The sequence below is a fragment of the Botryllus schlosseri genome, chromosome 1 (genome assembly GCF_051294905.1).
Source record: "Botryllus schlosseri isolate E-star chromosome 1, Bs_hap1, whole genome shotgun sequence".
Lineage (NCBI taxonomy): Eukaryota > Metazoa > Chordata > Ascidiacea > Stolidobranchia > Styelidae > Botryllus > Botryllus schlosseri.
In genome coordinates, this window is record NC_137236.1 from 35667868 (window position 1) to 35689473 (window position 21606).

Below are 21606 nucleotides of genomic sequence, written 5' to 3' on the forward strand. Positions count from 1 at the left end.
CACTCATTACGTATTTTGCGACGAAAACATTTATATAATGCCATTAATTATTCAGCAACCGTGAATCTGAACTCTATGTGCCTACATGATCAAACTCTAAAGCGGCAGAATTAACTCCCGGTGTTCTGCCACATAGGTATAAATCAATGCCTGCAGGTACGAACATTGACGAAAATTGGGGATAGATTGTGTAATGTCAGGTCGAGGCAAGAAATTGGCCCCCATTGCTTTCGGGTCGCGTGTAATTGCCGGAAGACTATATATCGTATCGACAAAAGCCAGATACCGTATCTTTACGGCTACGCTACGCCAGGGCAGAGTAAGAATATTTTTTGCGAACATCCCATGAAAGGCAGAAGATCTACATTCGCGAGGCGTTCAGGTCAGGGTTATGTTATGTTTAGGTTTGCAGAGATTACAATATGCTATTTCGTGACCTCCTATATCTGCTATGTCAAAGGATTTGGAAATCACCAAAACTAAATGGCACACACGATTTCAAATTGGTATTGCTTTACTGGCAAATAATTTTTCCCTGCGGGATGTCATTTGGCCTGTGGGGCTCAGATCGCCAGGACAGGAACATTCGGCGCCGGTCATTTAGCCGCCTATGGACAATTAAACATATATGTATGTTGTATATATCCAAGTTTTCGGTCAGAACATTCCTTCTCGGTGAAGCTCTTCTCGCTACTGATCGTTCTGGCACACTTCTCGGAGTCGCATGTTTCATGGCCTATAACTTCATATGTATTGGTGCGTCGACGCGCAGTAATGGCCGACGCCGAAGTCTCCATTTCTATAAAATCTACGTATTTTCGTGAGGGAAGGGTAACCAATGATTAAGATATTTGACAATATTGAATTGCGCCATCAGCGCGAAAATATTTTGAAAAAGTGGCATAAATGTCCAAAAAAAATACTCTATAATTTATGTTAATTATCGAAATAATTTTGGGCCCGTTCGAGCTTGCCCCCATCCCAATTGGGGGATTTGGGGTGCGGCAATTACGGCCCTGTTCCCCACTACCCAACACTTTTTTCATTACAAAGCAGATATTTGCTGATTTGACTACACAAGACACCCAACCACACCAGTACGCAAGACAATCGCCTATAATTGCAACATAAAAGGCATTGTGAACCGATACCAGCAACGGTCAAAATTTCGCGAAAGCGTAATTTCACGTCAAACCAGTCGTGCGGGATGCGTTTGTGACGCCATCATTGGCCATCCAGAGTTAAAAAATGAGGTTTTGTGAACAACACGCAATACAATTTTCGATACATACATTCCAGAGCAGGTAACTGGTAACGGTAATTGCGCATGTTTCTCCGTGAATATGTAGACTGCCCTGCATATAATTTTGAAGAAATGGGTCTATTTCCTACCAGAAATCATTGAATTCCCCACCAGTGGGGAATTCCGCACCATTTGGGAACAACTGGTCTAAAACATTCGGGCTCGTTTCAATATGAATTTCAATATTCAATTGTTTAGGGTTGTACTTCCATTTTATGTCATAGTTGTTTCCTCTTTGCAATTCGGTGTCTGGCACTAGAATGAATCTTCCATCGCCATCCGCCTATGAAATTTGTATCCGGGCCTGAATATCGTTGTTTATTTGAGCCTCCCTAGTACAGAGTGGTAGAACAGAAACCTAAATTCACACACTCCCGCGATATATATCCATAATAATCAGTTTATTGCGTTCGTTTTCACCCATTCTAGCAAAATGTTGGAGTCGATGAGGATGTTTACGAAATTGGAGCTCTACACTATGTCGTATATCGTTTAATCACATGATTTCCATTTACAGTGTAGGATGAAGATCTTGTGGCTCTCTGTAATCATTACCTTGCTCATCGCCGTTCAGCAATCGGGTAAGTGTGGAGTGACACAGCGCCCTGTGATTGCGCACACGCAGGATCTTATCTATTCGCATTCCTATGTATCGTGAAAGTAAAATTGAGACAAGTATTTTAATTCGATTTGTATGATCTTGATTTTACAACTCCTCAAAGATTAAGATTATAGTAATATTGCGTTTGCTCAATCATGTAGAAAACGCAGTGTTTCGAAATCGAATTCAAAGATTTTCATATCGTTGGTAATGGCGCAAGTTGTTTAATATATGCAATATAGCGCAACCCCTAGTCATGTGAAGGAAGAAGTAGAATTCGTTACCTCCTATATTATATTTTGGAAACTTCGATTTCAACTGTGTTCGTTGCTATAAAAAATCCGTGGTGTTGTAGCACTGTTCAAAAGATTTAAGCCCCCATTTCCAACGAGCTCTTCAGATCTTTACCGCGTGAAAAAATTACCCCGAACATTTATGGTCATGTCTTGGCTATATCCTTCCTATACGGCTACCACACGCGTCGTTCAAGTAGGCTACGGTAAAGCTGCTTAAACTAGCCATTCCAAAAGGTTAGCTACATCTGCAATTCCAATAACTCGCGGAAACTGTGAGAATTCACTGACTAGTTATCCAGATCTATATATAAGCTACAGTTTATCCGGATCGGGAAAGCTGCACGTGCGCTGGGCCCATGTTTAACTGCGAAAACCGCAGGTGATCGAAGAAGAACATCTGAACTGAACACACAAACTTGGCACGGGGCCTACGCTAAGTTATAAGTTATCGTAGGCCCCGCTTGGCATTACTTGGAAATAGGGCATTTCACGGGAGTTCTAATGTGTTATCATATCTGTTTCTATAGAGTCTACCAAAAGCTCAGACGAACTGAAGAAAGGATGGGAAGTAAGATTTGGTTTGGCCTATTTTCTCATATAACTTACTGTATGCCAATCAGGGTTGTATTGACTCGAGTCATGACTCGACTCGACTCGACTCAAGTCAATTAGTGCGTTGACTCGATTTGGACTCGAGTCATTTCTCATGACTCGAACTAAGTCATATGACTCGAGACTCAGACGGCCAAGACCGACATTTCATTGTAATTTCGAAAAATAGTAAAGTAACCACACTATTGGAATTTCGTTTATCGGTACTGGTACTTGAAGAAGCGACCAGAAGCTTCTAAAACTGAGGAAAATCAGTATATTATAAATCAAAACCATTCAAACAATACTTTAGCTGGAAACTGTACAGTCAAAAAAATGACTTGGACTCGGACTCGAGTCATAATACCATGACTTGGACTCGGACTTGACTCGGCGGTGAATTGTAAATGACTTGACTTGAGTCGAGTCAAAAACTATAAAAGTGAGATTGACTTGTGACTCGGAGTCTTGTGAGTGGTTACAACTCTGATGCCAATAACGCATGGAATCATTGTTGATCGCCAATGTCCAAGTCGGATTTATTGTATAATCAAAATACTCTTCTGTAAGGTATGAACTGTATAACCTACGAATATAAACAAATGTTTCATATATAGGATACGATTTCCAAATGGCTCTCTCAAGGGAAGTCGTGCACACTTGCAGAGATGAGCGCTTACCAAGAGAAAATCCGAGGAAAGTTCAAACTTTTAGGTGAGTGTGTAGTTTTTGTTGGAATATAGTTATGGCATAGGCTACTCAGGGACCATAATAGAGAACATTGACCTGGCGTTATATGACACTTGACACCGCAACATCATGAATACCGAACAAAAACAACGCGACAGGAACAGCAACAATAACAATAACAATAACAACAACTACGACAACTAGTAATAACAACGAGACTGTTCAGCATTTTGTGGTGAGTGTTGGAAATATATTGAAGCAGCATAGTAAACATTGCCACGCAGGGAATGCTAATGGAATGCAATGAAATAATGAATGAAATAATGAATGAATGAATAAATGAGTTAATTAATTAATGACTTAATAAATGAAAGAATGCATGAATTATTGAATGAACGTAGTCCGCAAGTGACGCAAACTCATAAAAATGAATTTCTACTTTGCGAAATCAAAAGTGTAAAAAGCAGCAGTCTTTCTGTAAAATACTGCTCAAGCAAAAATGGAAGTACTTTAAAAAAGAAGTAGCCTACTTGATTAAGTAGTGATGCAACCAGACAAAACCTGATTGAATACTGCGAAAAAAAGTACTTCGTTACATACCACCCCCTCATGCCGCATCTCTAATAGAGGGCTCTGTAATATCTGGCGAAAATTCGCGAAATATAAAAATCCTAAGCTTCTGATTCGTCGCATTTGTTCGAAATGATATTTTACACGTGGCGAATTTTGAGAGTCAAGTGTCTTCGTTGAAACTTTGCGTATAAGCAATGAGATTTAATTGGCATTTTCAAAATACAGGTATAAAATCGGGAAAGGTGTCCTTCAGAAAACTCTGGGCAGAGTTACTGGCACGGTATCCACGACTACGAGGGATTTTCCACTACCGGGTATGAGCTAATATCGTTTTTCGTAGAAATTCCATGATGTGATGTTATATATAATATGGGATGATGCTTATCCATGAAAGATTCAGATTCATTTGCTAATGCGACCTGGAACTCGAACTGGACTCAAGGACGTTACGTCGAATTGGTTTCTTTACGACTGCGAGACCCTGCGATCATTTCTACTCAAACAGAAGTAGAAGTGACGCCGTAATTTGCATGTAGAAGTAGCATTAAATAGCACAAGACTTCAAGTGGGAGTATAAATTAAGGTCGCAAAGGCACTCAATTCAGTACTTTTAAAAACCAGATTTGTGGTTTAGCGTTGGTACTCAATTACGTGCAGAAGTATCAATTTAAAAGACATGTCAAGTAGAAAATAAAGACCTGAAAAAGACAATGTGAATAGACTCAAAATATATATTTGATCGTAGGTTCTCATACTGTTAGCAGTTGTTTGGAGGCGTAAAATTTCGAAATGGCTTATTGCATTTTCGTGACTGACTGATGATACTACAAACATGTATGAATTAGACATACGCTCATAATAAGTGTGATGGAAACATACCCAAAGTACGTGTAGAATAATAATGTTCAGTAAAACAGTCAAGTTGACGTGAAGGTATAGTCAACACATAACCACTAGAGCAGTAGTTCTCAATCTGAGGGGAGGTGCGAGGCCGCCTGAGAGAAATGAAGTTTCTGGAACTCGGAATGAGTGTGATTTGTAATGAAACTTCCAAGTTTCAACAACGGCCATAATCCTAATTATGTTACGATCATAATGCATGGCTGCGTGATAGTGGACGTTACACCGAACAGAAAAAGTCTCTGAATAAGGAGTAAATGGTGAATTCGTGTGGGTGTTAAATGATGCTTTTACGAACTGTTTGTCAAGCATCTGTACAGAGTGCGTAGAAAGACACAAAGTTATGGAGAAAATATCTATATCCTATACCTATACGTTCATGTCATATGCCATGTACAATATGACTTTTGGATCTACGAAACAGGGATTTAATTCGAGGTGGCTAAAAACGTCGAAGGATAGCCACTCAGAGTACTCAATTAGGACACATTTTGTGTAATGCCACTGTCAAAAAAGCATTTTATGGCGGCCCAAAAGTATTCAATTGAATCATTCCCTTGCCTATTATCTCCGAAGATTCACCTGACGCTCTTAATTATTGCTCTGTTTATAGTTTAGAGGTTTGTTTAACAACATAATAACCATCCGCTCCCTCAAACTATGCGTTGGGATTGCAAACTTTCCGGTCGCTCTTTTTAATATTTTAATAGTATGACGATAAGGAAGGTACGTAAATTGTCACTATCATCAAGGTGGCGTGTCTGAAAACGTTCGTGAACCGCTGCACTAGTAACTAGAGTATCACGTGCAAATAGGCCAAACGTAGCCTACTTGAGTGCTCCAAGAAAGTAGAAGTACATCTTTACTGACTCTCCAAGTGAACAATACCTTGTATACGCTGTTGTTGTAGTTGTTCTTACTTGTTATTGGTGCTCAGCGTCAAATAGTTATTTCTACCAGACCTAGATGAGTATTATGCATAGTTTTATATGATATATCGAGAGCTGTGAGTAAGAGATATTACATCAAAGGAACGACGGTATAAGGATTGATTAGATTACATTGTGATGCAAACATAAACTAAATACAAATACTTATAGAATACAAAACCCGACGTCTCAAAAGTAGGTAGTTTTGCCTGGTAAACTGATAAGTGAAACTAAACTGAGAACATCGCCACACTCACAGCAATAAAATAAGACTATTTGGGAACTCCTCTTGAAAAAGGACACATTGTAAAGGCTAACTTTATCGTTAATAAACATTTCTGTAAATAATATCCTTCATAAGTTGCAATACGATATACAGTTAAAACAAAATCAGATGAATTGAAGTGAAAGCAGTTCAACATATAACCTCCAGATTAGAGTAGGGTTATCATTAGGGCAAGTTTTTGCAACTTTTGCAACCTTTTTCACAGCTTCCGGCAGCTTCCTAAATACTCGGAGTTATGTAAAATGCTGTTTTAAGCTGTTTGAAGGAATCTTATTGTGTAAATTTCTGCAACTTTTGTCCATTTTTTATGTAACTTTTTGCAACCTTTTCGATTTTTCGTGCAGCCAACTTTTACTGGAAATATTTGGCAATATATGTAAATAGATCGCTTGATTATGTCACTGTTTTTTGAGAATTTTGGTGAAATATACGGCCAAATTCGACTGAAATACCATGAATCAGCACTGAAGTAACGCTCTAACGTATTCCGGGAGCTGAGCCGAAAAGTTGACCTTTTTTTCTAGTCAACCAATGAAGAATGTGGATGGAAAACTGTATTTCGGGAGTGAAACTGGGAAGTTGACCTTTTTTTAGTCAACCGACCAAAATGCGGTCTTTTAGTGCAACTTTTGTGAAAAAATAAATGCAACTTGCGACGGATTTAACTGCAACCAAAACTTGCCCTGGTTATCACACGTCCATGTCGTGGCCAATGTTCTCTCTAAGCTGCGCACGTGCGCAAATGCGCAGTGCTGAAACGATCTCTGCGCACAGAAAATCTATGCTGCGCACAAAAAATCTGAAGTGATGATTTTTTATTACTCGAAGCGCACTGTTCTACAAAGGACCGGGCAAGCGCGCATACTCGTGAAAAATTAGAGGGGACACAGCCAGGGGCAAATAGTGTTATCGCTGAAGTCTGAAACCGAGGTACAAGTGCGGCCCGTAAAGGCAAATATTGCGCTCTGCGAAGAAATGAAAATTGGCAATGACGGGCGCCTCACGAAAGAAATTTTTCTTCTAGTATATGGTCTCGTACGCGTGAGCGATACTGATATCATTTCAATAGCCCAATCTATCCTGAGTTTGGCGAAATAAGATGGTTACATGGTCTAAGTTATAAATAACAATGGGTTAGCTCGAAATTAGTCTGCGAGAAACTTACGAATAATATTTTCCGCGTGGCATGAACATTGCATAAGATTTTCTGTACAATTCCATGCCGTGAATTTTCGAAGTCATCACTTACATCATGCAAATCTGATCAAGTATGGTGGGACAGGATAATATGCAGAATATGCAAGTACAAGCACCAATATTGTTGAAAAAATCCATCCCCTTGCAAGCGTTGATCGGGAAATGCTTCAACAGCGCACTGTGGGGCGTTGAATTAGGCCTACATCAGCTTCTCAGCAGCACAAATTTTGATTTTATTCGATTCGTTTGAACGGGAATCTTCTCTCGATAAGGTCATACGCTAATATTATTCTTGCTTCAGTCAGACTTGAATATTCGTATCATTTTGTCCTGATAGTAATGAGTGCATTGCCGGTATTAAGACGTCACATCAGTGTTTAAACGCGGTAGGCCTATATCGATCGCATGTATTGATTTAAAGGGCGTCCTCGTGCGTGTACGTACCAGAGGTGGTCAAAGTAGTTACCGTCGCTACTTGAATAGAAGTAGAAGTAACGCCGGAATTTCTACTCTAGTAGAAGTAGGAGAGGCGGTTCGCAAGTAAGTAAGTAGGTAGGCTATTCCACGCCTATTTTTGCCTATTAAACTGAAAACTGTCAAGTAGAAATAGAGGTAGTATATAATTAAAACTACTTAATTGGTAGTGCGAGTAGGCAAAATCTAAATACTTCAAAAAGTAGAAGTACTTCGTTACTGACCACCTCTGGTACGTACGTCTACTAGTAATCTATATGTCACATGCTCACAGATTTATTGTGACGTCACAGAGGGTCACACAAAATTACGATTTGGCGTCTATAGTACTTGCGGTTACAAGCGTCCATTTGTGTCACTTCATGTGTTTGGCTAGCAGCTTACCTGTTGGCCAGCTGGCCAACGTTGAAAGAATACTCGCTACTTCTGCTTGTCACTGTTTATACTGATCGCTTCTAATGAAGGCAAAACCAATGGGCAGCCTATTTTCTGAAGCTCATACCCTCACCAAGCCAAATTATTAAAGTGCGATCAGTTTAACATGGAATGGTCGTCGGAGCATGTGAAAACGGAAGACAAAACTAGGTACGCCCGAAAACGTTCAATTATTATTTAGGGGTCCTACCTTTTCCAACGCACCTGACTCGGTCAGCTCAACCAGTAAATTTGATTACGTGAGCAGATAGAGCATAAAAATTGATAGCACTATACCGATTCTATCATGAATTATAAAAAAGTCTCGCGCTGCGCGCGATCAGGCCGCACACCCACTAAACGGAAACCAATCTAGATGATTAGCATCGGCAAAAAAGCGTCTAGCCAAAGGGGGGTCTGGGCAGAAGCTTGATTTATCACCCTATGGGGGCCTGGTTGCGCAGTGCTGTCCAACGGCCTGCGCAGTGAGTTGGCGTGTTTGCGCAGACTCGTGAAAAATTAGAGGGAACATTGGTCGTGGCTATAGTTATATTATGCGTCAGCGGTCGTCCAACCCGAATCTACTATCGTAGGGTTACCATATGTCCTTCTGTAGGAGGATTTGTCCCCATTTCTAACGAAATTGAAAATGTCATCCCAGGACGTCTAAATGTCCTTCTCTTTGACATTTCGTCCCCCATTACAGCTTTTGCAGCTAGGATAATGGAGAGAGTCAAATGAAAATCGGCATAAACGAAGTGAAATAGGGGATACGGACGTTCGAGCGGATCATTCGTGAGTCGAACGAACGTGATGACTTTATTTGTTTAGTCAACACCACCAAATTAACGCAAGTGGGTAAATCGGCGGTAAAGTCAAGATGGTGACCTTTTGTAGTCAACACAACAAGCTTTCCAGTAAATATTACTCAATCAGCTGTTTACAAATTCAGTCATCTAGCTTTCATAACCTGGTAGAAATGTGTTCCTTTCCCGCTTCCAGTATATGGTAACCCTAAACTATAGAGAAAGTGGTGCAAGTAGACAAATGTACTTGAGTATTCCGGGGTAGTAGGCTACTTCGTTACTGTCCACATCTTTTCCTAATACCTTGTACACGTTGCACTTCGTTGTATAATCAGTTCCTGATACGGTACTATTACATTATAGTCTAGGGTACGGCCGTTCAGTGACTGGTACGATTCTCTGAACGGATGTTCCTACAAGTACTTCCCGGAGCCGTTGAACTATGCAGCTGCGCGTCAGAAATGCAAAAAGGAGAGGCGCGGCGCAGATCTGGCAGCGCGAGGAGTTCGCGAAGGAGACGGAAATATTCTCGCGTAAGATTTTCGGTGTCTTGTACAAAGTCAATGGTGGACGATCGAGCAGACATGTGGCTTACAGAGGTGGTCGGTAATGGATTAATTTGACTTTGTTTAGATTACTCAAGTCGGATTTATGTACTCGTACTATTTACTCAAGCGGTTATGCTTTAAAACCGACTTGCTTTTCACACGTTGGATCGTGTAAAGTAAAATATGTTTGTAGTACTTTTTATTGGTGAAATTGTCAGGGAAACTATGTGAAATAGCCCTTGTATCACTGTTATTGAATATATTTTCGAACATCGCACCTGTTTACCGTGTCACTCATTACCCATTTTAAAGACGAAAGTAGCCATCTTGGATTTACTTCTACTTTTTGAATTTGTTCACGTGAGTACTTCTCGGACGGCCAAGAGTGACATTTCATTGTAATTTCGAAGAATAGTAAAGGTACTAAACTACTGGTATTTCGTGTATTAGTACTGGTACTTGATATGCGACCAAAAACTGTTAGAAGTGAGGAAAATTAGTATACTATGGATTTGAAGCATAGGATATAAACGAGCAGAGTTTTGAAAAGTGAGTTTAACAAGACTTTATCTTGAAACTGGACAGTCAACACAATTACTTGAACTCGGACTGGAGTCATACCTAAGGTTGAATTTAAAACAAATGTTTGTTTAAAAAACCTTGTTTAAAACCTGTTTTAAAGAATGTTTAAAAGAAAAGTCATTTGAAAAAAAGTCCCTTTTTTCAAGTTATGCTATAATTGTGTAAATACTTTACAAAAGACATGTTGTATAAGCCTACGAATGATTACCCCCCCCCCTGATATAGTCGATGTATACGATATGGGACGGTTGGAACACTCGAAATAGTCGGTTCAACAGCTATAGTACGAAGATATTTTATCAAAGGAGCTATATTAACCCTATATTTTCAAGTGCCAATACCAATCCACTATGACGTTACAATTGAATATTACTGAAGTCATGTTTTTAAAAATAAAAAAAAAGAATAAAAAAACATGTTTTAAACAATGGTACTTGTTTTAAAAATGTTTGTTTTAAATTGATTTTTGTTTTAAATGCAACCCTAGTCGTAAGACAATAACTCGGACTCGAGCATCTGCTGGCGGACTTGGACTCGAACTTGACTCGGTGGTGAAATGAAAATGACTCGACTTGACTCGAGTCAAAACTATAACAGCGAGATTGACTTGGGACTGGGATCCTTGTGACTTGTATGGTTACAACCCTGTCTCATACCCTTGTTTTCTATTGTCAGTTGAAATGGTTTTTCACATGTCTTCGATATCGCTACTTCAACTGGTAATTCAGTAGAATATTCGGGGTTACGTCTAGTTCTACTTGATTACCAAATCTGACTGCTGTGACCACCTTTGCTTGACGCTAAAACATTTAAGATTCTCGGTTCCCGAAGGCTAATTAGTATACAGTCGTTCCGAGAGGTATAAGTGCTGAAGGGATTTCAGAACTTCCAAAAGTAAATTGGCCCCACATTCAATTGTATTGAATCACCAATCTCATCTATTATCAAGTACATAGCTTAGACCAGTGGTTCTCAACCTTTTTGTCTTCGCGGACCCCTTTGGACCGTCACGGACCCTCGCGGACCCCCTCCAGTTTTAGTTCAAATTTGGCTCAATTATGGTGCAACCGTCATCTGTCTTGTGCAAATATGGACTGTATATAGGCTTGTGTTGAACAGCAAAAAATGACCTTTCTTGAAAATAACACCGTATACTATTTATGTAGAAATTTGAGAGACTTTTATTATGTCAAAGCTAATTTTGCAGCTGTTTGTCCTGAAGTTCGTGGTCGTGTCTTGAAAATCCGCATATTAGATTTGATATGAATGAGTGCCGAAACTACATTTCCACACATACAGATGGAGGGTAATGTAATATTATCGAATGTAAACATAGAATGGCAACGACCTATTTTGCGGCGTCATTCCGCTTCGCTGTGGCTGGATCCAGAATTGTATTGCGTAAGCGACTTTAGGATTTCCGTCAATCCAAAAGTTATCTTTCAGAGCGCAGAATTTACTGAATCTGGTCTTGATCGAAAGCTACTGTTGACATTCGATAGTAATATCAACGCGTAACGCTTCCAACGGCACTTTTGGTGTGCTCGCAACATTTATGGCACCAAAATGAAGAAACGCATTTTTAATGAACTTATCACATTCATTTTTATCTAGCGTTTCATCCGGAAGTTATTCCGGAATAGTGGTTATTTACACAGGATGAAATGAATTTCGTGACGACGTTTCAATCCCTTCCTTCATTGGGACAAAATAGCGAAAATACTTTCGGAATTTTTATTTGAAACGACTGGTAAGTGGTCACTAATTTGATGAGACTGACAACTTCAACGCGAAAAGGTTTCGCCAACATTTCGAAGTCACCCTGATTGACCTTACTATCTCCATGTTTTTATTTTTTCTACAAACCCCCAAAAAACGTTTCTAAACGGCAATGTGTTTGTATCAGTAGGTTATTGGCATTTTGGCAATCAAAATGAATTTGCACAGTAGGATATTACATGTCAGACGATTATTCCGATGATGTGAGTCATGAGGTTTTAGTAGTTGTGGAGCGAAACTGCCTCATGTTTTCCCACATTAAAAAAGTACATATCAAGTTTTCAATCACATTGCAAATTTTGATGTCTCGCGGACCCCCTGAAATGGCTTCGCGGACCCCTAGGGGTCCGCGGACCCCCGGTTGAGAACCACTGGCTTAGACAGTCGGTACATGCAAGCACAACCTAACAAACCCATGGAATGTATACCCATTTGAATTGATATTCGACTCATCTTCACCGACTGCAATTAATATGAAAGCAAATTATCGTATCCCAAAGTGAACCTGACCTGCACACGGTTTGCCCCATGTGCTAACATGCCGTATTTCAATACTTTAAAAGCTATATATTCACAGCGACATAAAAGCGCGCACCAAAGCCGAAGAAAACACCTTTTGGATTGGACTCGGAGATGAGGACAACAACAATTCCCTGGAATGGACAGACGGCGTGGATCCAGCGATTCCGTTTTCCCCGGTACCTGGAGTCTGTGCTGTGTACGGCCCAGCGGGATTGTTTTTGTACCCGTGCAAGGAGAGATCGTTTCCACAGCTCTGCAGCATCTGCAGGAGCTAATCGTGTTTTAATGCTGTACAAGTTGAATAAATCGCACAGAGGACGTGTATTTCGTCAATTTTCGAAACGTAAAACCGATATTTAGTTAACGACTGATAACTAAGAACACACGCGCACGTAGGGGGGGGGGGTGAGCCCACTGCAAATCCTGCACAGCCGAGACTAAAACCACGGCATTTCGGGAAGATGGTCGTGACCAGACCAGCTGCTCTAGTTTCCCCATCCCCGTTCCGATTATTCTCTTCGATTATTCACCAGCTAAAGTGATACAGGATTATCGGGTTTGGTATGCTTTCCCCTGTAAACCCGTGTCTTCTCCTGTGGTTGCATTATAATGATTTGTAACGGTGTGAAACTTCAAAAACATGTTCCTTTCTTTCGGTAGTAAGAACGATAGATGTCGCCAGCTACATCAATGGCCACGTCGTTGTAGTGAATAGGCCTACATACTATACATCAGGGGCCACTCAGGTTTATGATCTGCTTGTGTCAATAATGGTGTTTTCCGTCTACAATGGCCAGTCACACCAGGCCTATGGGCTACTCTACATTATGATTCCGTACACGCTTACCTATATCACGGGCCACTTCGAGGCTTTTTACGCCGATCAGACGACGAGGAAGAGCCTAGATAAACATCGAAAACTTGGGATGGGATTCAGAAGTCGGCCTTGGTCAGACTCGAACTCGCAGCCTATTGGTGTTGCAGCTGTGAATCATACCACTACGCTATTCTAGCAGCGGGCCGCTCAGACGCCAACCCAATATGAGTAAAGAGCAGCTTCCCAAAGTTGTAAGACCGAGGCCGCTAGAGAGCAATATCGTAAAATAATCAACTACAATTTAGCAATGGTTCGTAGACACAACCTCAATACTATTTTCTGTTCTCCCACACGTTTTGTTTGGAATCATCTTAACGTTAGGTTCACGCCCACAAATGATCCTTAGTAGAAATTGGACGCTGTGAAGTGCCTGTGTGTCCACTAATCTTAACATGTACGATCCAAATTCATTGGTTTCAACTTCATATAATTCGCTACATAAGGGCAGCGGGTGAAAAATCGTGATAAATTCGTCCTTGGGTACTGGTTTCATAACCATAAGCATCTGTCACGTACGACCAACCAGCGTAAATTAAAAAAAATAAGCTTTCTATCTCGTTCACTATAGCTCTCCTCAATCTATAGTAGGGGTGACCAACCGTTTTGGCCAAAGGTCCGCATGAGATTTTTCGAACTATTGCGCGGGCCACTCCAGTATTGATGACATTTTGAGTCGTCCTGTGTGGCTCAGCCGGATTAAGTAACGATGAAAGCAAGACTTATATTACTACACACCAAAACATCTAGCATTTACGTCATGAAATATCAGTGCGCATTCAGGTCGTAGCCCTCGAAGCGCTGTTATATCTTAAAGTTGACGAATGAGTTGCGTCGATGTTATTGATACATGTATATATAGCATATGAGAAGCAGTATGCGTCGCCTGGACATATTAATATCGAAGGTTTTGGCTAGCGCGCGTCGATCATTTCGGGCCAAGGTTTTACAACCGGCAGTCATTCTGGGCGCTCGAGCTCGAGCGAAGTAGTATGTTGACCGACATATGACATATCTTGTGTCAAGGCTCGGCGAAGGCTGGCTCCACTAAACTGAATCATCTTACCGGCTTCTAACGATACCAGGACTATTCCGTCTCATTCCTGCGAATTCAATGTTTTGTGGCGCCGACAGCAGACGATATATATAAACGTAAGACCTTGGTAGCTTTCACACCCTATTTTACGTCCACGTGCGAGATTCACTTGAGATTCATTCCTGTAAATTCGACGTATTTTACATTTTCATTTTAGGGCCGGGTAGAAAGCGCGAAGAAAAAATTTCAACTTACATAAATCTGCCGCGAAATACTCTACTTCATGGACAATTTACAAAGATTTACGAAAAATGTAGCGATGGCATGCCCCAAATTTCGCAGCCATGCTGTTCATATCATTAGTTGACCCTAGAGCAATTTTTTTTAAATACAGCTTACTTCGAAAATTACCGCGCGGGCCGCAGGTTGATATCGCTTGCTCTATAGTCTTTTGTTACAAATACAGAAACAATATTATACACTCCTTCTTATATAGACTATAGATACACAGATTGTTCCAAAATCGCTCACGGAATGTCTACTTAAACAGCAGAAAGTCTCTAGCGAGAATTCGAAATCAGTGTGAATATGTTAACCAGCTGACAAGAAACTCAATTTGTATATGCAAATATTATGAGCGTCAGGTGTTGTTTTAGCATTAAACGCAATATGAAAGGTGCCATTTCCCGAGATGTCATTTATGCGTGATTTGCTGATAGCCCGCACGTTGATGATAACTTTGCTAGGATTCCGCTGATGAAATATTTGATACACGACCAAATGAAATCGACCGCCAGACGTACGGAAAGTCATAAAGTTAAGATATTCGTATGTTTGCCAGAATTTTCTCTGAAGCTGTGAATAGGCTTTATTAGTCGCCAATAGGCTGTCATCGACGAAAGCAGTATTGAATTTAACAGTTGATCGGATATTTAAAGGTTATATTGAAATACTGATGAAATGTCTAATATTTGAAGAGCTTCTTGGAGTTACAGAACTTCTATATATTATTCAAATTTGTTATCTGCAAGTTACAGTACTGAATTGTGTGCTTGGATACTCATATCGGGACCAAAGTGGTATTCGTCACATCCTTATGTTGAAATCAAGGTTGATCATCGTGTTACCGCGAATAAATTCACTGCATCTACCACGAAATCAGCGAAATGAAATGGACATTTACTTTTTGCAAGTCGCAAATATAACGTCAATAATGAAAGACTAGCAAATTTGACTTCGGAATTAAAACATTGATTGCGATGCAGCGACGATAGAGCTTATTGATCTAATATAACGATTTGATAACAAAGAAGTTGCGTTGCATTAAGATTGCCTTCGGAGAATCTCGTAGAGTATGAGTATGAGGTTTTATACTTTTGTCTTTGATGTTTTTCGGCATATACACCCACTCATCATATACATACACATAGTCTGTGCACATTAATACCATGACTGCATGATATGCGTATGCTGCTGACTCTGGAAGGTGCAGATGTAAGCCTGCTAAATCTTTCCAAGTATTGCACCACCCCTCCACGCTATCCATGTAATGCTGTGTTCCGAGCGGGGAAGCCATGGATACCGGTGTTACTAATCAGGTATTTGGACTGACCCGTCCCGGATTTGAATCCACGACATGCCTCACATTCTTTACATCAGGGTAATAACTTCAGTGATATATTGTAGTGCCTGATCTACTCTATCAACTGCAACTACTCCATCCACCAATCAAGGATAATCCAAGAATTATCAACGAAAAACTCAAATAACTCCGCTTCTACTATAGTTGGAATTGAGTCAAATTTGTTTTGCATCGTCTTTGTATATGATGGCTTAAAAATTTCATAGGGTTAACAAAAAAAATCGATTTTTTTAAAAATTTTCCTAAATAAATTAAAATTTTAATTGTATCTCCGGAGCCTTCTACTTGTTAGAATTGAACCAAATTTAGTGTGCAGCGTTTTTTAGGGTAACCTGACAATTTAATCACTGAATGGCTGGAAAATCCAAAAAGTTATTTTTGAACAGCCCACCAACCTGCCAGGTCATTCTTTTTCCCACCAACCATATATTGAGATTTTGGAAAATTTGCCTGAACACTTGAAACATTTCCCCATTCAGGGTCCCCCAAGACTCCAAGAAGAATTGAGCGAGCAGCCAGTCCCCATTGCATCAGAATCCTCCTAGAGTCACCCCGTTGTATTATTCTCAACTAGATTGGAGAAATCCCGAATACATTTGTTTTCGTACCGTACCATATCGACCTTCCATACAGGTGTGAATGTTGTCACCATGACATTGAGCGTGTAGGCCAACGCTCAGAGGCAAGGGTTGAATAAATCATGATGTTCAGGGTAAGATAAGATCGATATGCAAATCTTAATACAGCCAAATACTTCATTTATACGAAATCTAGTGATTACTTGCAATATAAAAGTGCATATTCATAGCACCTCTAGGTCGCACACGGAATTACTGGCTTGCAACTCCGTAACGCAATCAGCAATGCATCAAGTCACAGGTGTAACAGTTTTCCAGTAGGCTGTCCGCCATATAATCGTTGAAAACTGTTTACATGTCTACAAGAATGGAAAAGTAATGTTTATTGTTGGAGATTCGTGTTGGGAATCACCTATAAGCTTCCAGCAACACAAAGCGATAACGATCTCTGACGAGCAAGAGAAGCGACAGAGCTGTTTTGTAAATAAGGATTACTTTCACTTCATAAGGATTCATGCTATAGCGCCGCGAATTTCCAAAATCTCGGACTTGAGACCAAAGTACGAAAACGATTGCCTTTCAATTAGTGCTGAATAGTTTTGTTTCTGGTTACATTGCATGGTGACTGGTAGCGGTAACCTCGGTTTCATATTGTTTTGGGCTCCAATGTGCTCTACAATTAGCATGATTATTATGACTGTCTTGGTGAATCGAGTTATAGCCGCGCACGTGCAGTCTTCGGGCGACGTGTAAAAGTTTATGCAACTAGCGTTTAAGTACAGTTCAGATGTGAACACGATTAATATGTAGAAATGAACATGTACAGTTGCCAGCCTACACACTAGAGTTGCACATTAGGGGTGTTCAAAAATGACTTTTTTTCCTCAAATTGTACTGGCTACTTGATAAAATTGTTAGGTTACCTAATTCAAGCCTACATACCAAATTTGGTTCAATTCCAGCAAGTAGCCGCATTGCTACTGAAGAAAATTTGGATTTGGATTAATATTATTTACGGTTTAATAAATAATTAAAGAATTGGTGACCGTAAATACTATTTTATTGATAATCCAAACATTTCGACGGCAATAACTCCGCTTTCACTGGTTGGAATTGATCCAAATTTGGTGAACATCGTTTCTATAGACAACCGAACACTTTCATGGGGTGAACAGAAAATTTTGAAGTTTTGTTTATTTATTTTTATATAATATATAGAAACTTTCTTCTGTAGCAATGCGGCTATTGGCTGGAATTGAACCAAATTTGGTGTGTAGCCTAGGCTTAAATTAGGCAACCTAACAATTTTATCAAGTATCAAGTAGGTGTACAATTTGAGAAAAAGGTCATTTTTGAACACCCCTACTGCAGATGTCACTGTTGTAAAATAAAACTTCCGTCGGAAACACCGCTGTCTATGAAAATCAGTGGGTCACAATAGTTTTTGATGTAGCCTAGCCTATTAATCCGAAAACAAAGAAGTAAAAAGGAACTAAAGACACACGATTATCACCTGCAGCGTTGCTCACCGGATTCAAGTCATATGAGGGACAGTTCAACGATTACCTTTAATTCCGGCATTTTTTTCTTCTTCAATATATGAATCAGTCAGTCAACAATTGTCACATATCGGTTTCAGTGCGTTTCAGAACAGATTTCCTGAGCCCCAAACTCTCTTTTGACCTTCGACAACCGTACTTAATTACACTCGGCAACTCGAATTTAAGACCGATATACAGGCTTGTATGAATTTGATTTTCAGGAGAATCGTTAGCCCACGCGTATATTCCCAAATCCCGTCACGAACGAGGGCGGTTTATCCTATCCATCGCAAATCAAATCAATTCATGTAGATTTGTCACCTCATAATCACATACGGCTAATATGCGTGAAGTACTTGATCTCATATCACCATAACCACGCTGCACGGCAAAATAACCAGACAATAACAACAAAACCCATTCTTAGTATTTTTTAATAATGTCTTGCCGTTCCTGTTGATATTTGTAACCACATGGAATTCTTACATTCCAATATTAGTAATGCAGTTGAGCAAAGTCGATTAAAAAATCGATTTTACACACGACTATCCATGTCATATAATTATATTAGAATACTATAGTTCAATTCGGTATTTACCCAAAATCTCCTCTTGAATCATACCTGTCAGGCTACTTGTGCTGAAAGTACATTTGCTACATTTTGCATTCAAGAGGTATGAGTAAAACAACTTGCACACAATCCTGTGGATATGTCACTTGCCAGTATCATACAGAAATGTCAAAAATAGTATAAAATGGATTTACGTACGTAAGGGTTGCGTTTAAAACAAATGGATGTTTAACACACTTTGTCTAAAGCATGTTTTAAACAGTGTTTGAACTAGATGCCTTTAAAAAAGTTGTGTATTTTTAAAGTTTGAGCCCCATTCGCATTTAAAATAAAATCATTCACGCCAGCCAGGAGGAATTTATTACACAAAAAGAAAATGAAGAAACAGATTTTTTTTTGTATTCGAAGAGCGTCTTGGAGGTAAAGAGCTTCATTATTTTGCATTCAGCGTATCTTATTATTCATTAATCAAGTACTAAAATCACTGCAGTAGAAAATCACAGATATCGCACTCCCGTTGTTCTCCGGGTGTTCGTTGCTTTTTACGTGGGTATCGAGCAGTGATTTCCTTCGAACCCAAGAACAATATTCGCTCGCAATATTATCACTTTTCCACCAAATCGACATGTTACGTCATCGCCATGTGAATGTGTTCGCATTTAGAACGCACAGAAGAGTGAAACTGCACTTGAATCGGTAGAGTTCGCAATATAACAAAGTCTGTAGTACAAACAAAGGTGGTACGAATACGAAATAGACAAATTTTTCCTACGGATCAGCAAGCTTAGTGGCATCACCAATTAATTATATATTGACCTATGCCTTAAAGATCTAGACTCGGCCTGATATCATCAGTTCAAGAACAGGAAAGCGTGTCTAAGCCTAAATTGTGTAGTTCGCATTACAAACAGGCTATCTTGCAATGGTAAGTAGATAAACTGCCCAGTGACCTAACATTTCGATGTAATGCAAGATAAAGATTCATCGGACGTAAGGCATCAATGTGCTTACTATAATTATATTTTTAACAGCCTCTAATACTTGGTTAGGTACACGAGTAAACAGCACATGTTACAGATTTACTGTGCTGATTGTTATAGTTGAAGAATGTCGAAAGTGCCAGCGTGATAAACGCAGAATTATGGTGCCAACCAACATGAATATGTGCCAAAATTCCAATACCTTTCATTCAAAAATGCCAAATCTCAACACTAGCATCGGCTGCTATTACCTACAAGGTCATTACACGGCGGATGTTTCCGAGCAACTGATACCGATTCCACTACTGCTTTTTCTGGCATGACGTGATACTCTCACGCGGAAGAATTCTCATAAACTTTGCAATATAAACGCATCGGGAGCGTTCACACTTGTGAACCAGAAAACCACAGCTACCAACTAGTTTTAGAATTGCCTCCAAACGACAAAAGGTACGGCCTCACTGTACTTAAGTTATTAAGTTTATTTCAATCATTCTAAGGCAGAAAAAGTAAAAAAATTTGGACAATTTTCATTCGAACTTGATCCGGATTTTCATTCGCACCATTCCAACCACGCTTGTCATTCACACTGAAATTTTTTCCATTCGGACATGTGAGAACCGTTACAGAGGTTGAAAAACATTGCTATAGCCGTTCGGTCGATGATCTATGTCACTGTCAGAAGAGGATGATTACTATTGTAGCGGACCGCTCACGTGAACGCCCGAATACCACTCTGATTGATTGCTATTATTGCGTGATCTTGATGCTACTTCTTCTAGCTTCCGAGGTTCTTTTGGAAGTCGACTTTTAGGATTCGTGCTAGTATCGTCGTTTCATTGTAGTTGTTTTAAATACAAGAACTATGCGATCGTCTTTACTTGATCGATTTGGTATCCGCAGACCTTAGGGAACACGCCAGGAACACTTCGCGCTATACCATCAGGTTCAACTGGATCCTGAGACTTGCAAGTTCAACGAATATATTGGAACAAAGATGGGTACAACCAATATATAACCACTATACGCAAAGACGAAACCAAGACTTTAGTGCAGCAACGAATTCATACAAAGACAACAAAAACCAAAAAAATCCACTTCCTCTTTTATCAGTATAGTAGGCCTACTAAACGCATGACTCCTGTAATATTGCCGGAGTCAAAATGGTCGGCAGGGCAGTTATATTACATGGCTTTAGTGGCTGCTCTAGAGTTGTAACTAGGGCTGGTCACAATGATTCGAGTACTCGAATCTGAATCGAGTATTTATTTTAATGATTCGAGTCGAGTAGCAAAAGTCGATTTTTTCGAGTACTGAAATTGTACGCTTATCGCCACTGAAAGTTAATTTATCATCTAGAATTATAGTTTCGATACTATCATCCACTGTTGAAGCCTTGAAACCTTGATTGGCGGTGTCGTAGCATACGAAACATATCGTACAAAGCTACGAAGGTTACTGGACGTAGCACATTTCCGAAGTCATGATTATCCCACAACACTGTTACCAAGTGGAATGAAATCGGTATGGTCGAAAAATACCAAAGTATCATTTATGAGAAGGATAACAGGCATTATATTCTTTGTGGTGGCATAAACGGTACATATTTGAAATTTGACGTATTACATTCTGTCATGGCGTCATAATGAGTGATACTCGATTACTCGACTCGACTCGAAGCATATTACGTGATTCAGAATCGAATCACTCAGGTACTCGATTTTGCCCAGCCCTACTTGTAACTATAAGTTTCAGGTCGCCCCGCTAGCAAGATGTATCGAATATACGAATTTGGACACCAAGTCTTACGCAGGCAGGGTTGTACGGATGATTAAACTAGGAGTGCCGTATTTTGGAATCCCCAAAGGAAGACACTCTATAAAATTCATAAAG

General features: G+C 39.8%; 1 protein-coding gene across 1 annotated transcript; it reads left to right on the forward strand.

Moving 5' to 3' along the window:
• The first annotated feature begins 104 nt into the window (after positions 1–104).
• Positions 105–12809, forward strand: LOC145439249 (uncharacterized). The gene is made up of 7 exons (XM_080316751.1): positions 105–382; positions 1821–1884; positions 2728–2768; positions 3409–3505; positions 4280–4368; positions 9424–9593; positions 12547–12809. The coding sequence occupies exons 2-7, from the start codon at positions 1827–1829 to the stop codon at positions 12764–12766; spliced, it is 675 nt and encodes a 224-aa protein (XP_080172877.1). The 5' UTR covers positions 105–382; positions 1821–1826; the 3' UTR covers positions 12767–12809.
• Positions 12810–21606: the final 8797 nt, after the last annotated feature.

Coding starts and splice junctions, on each gene's coding strand:
- LOC145439249 (XM_080316751.1), top strand. CDS start 1,827: ATGAAGATCTTGTGGCTCTCTGTAATCATTACCTTGCTCATCGCCGTT. Junction 1,885..2,727: donor CATCGCCGTTCAGCAATCGG/GTAAGTGTGGAG, acceptor CTGTTTCTATAG/AGTCTACCAAAAGCTCAGAC. Junction 2,769..3,408: donor AACTGAAGAAAGGATGGGAA/GTAAGATTTGGT, acceptor TTTCATATATAG/GATACGATTTCCAAATGGCT.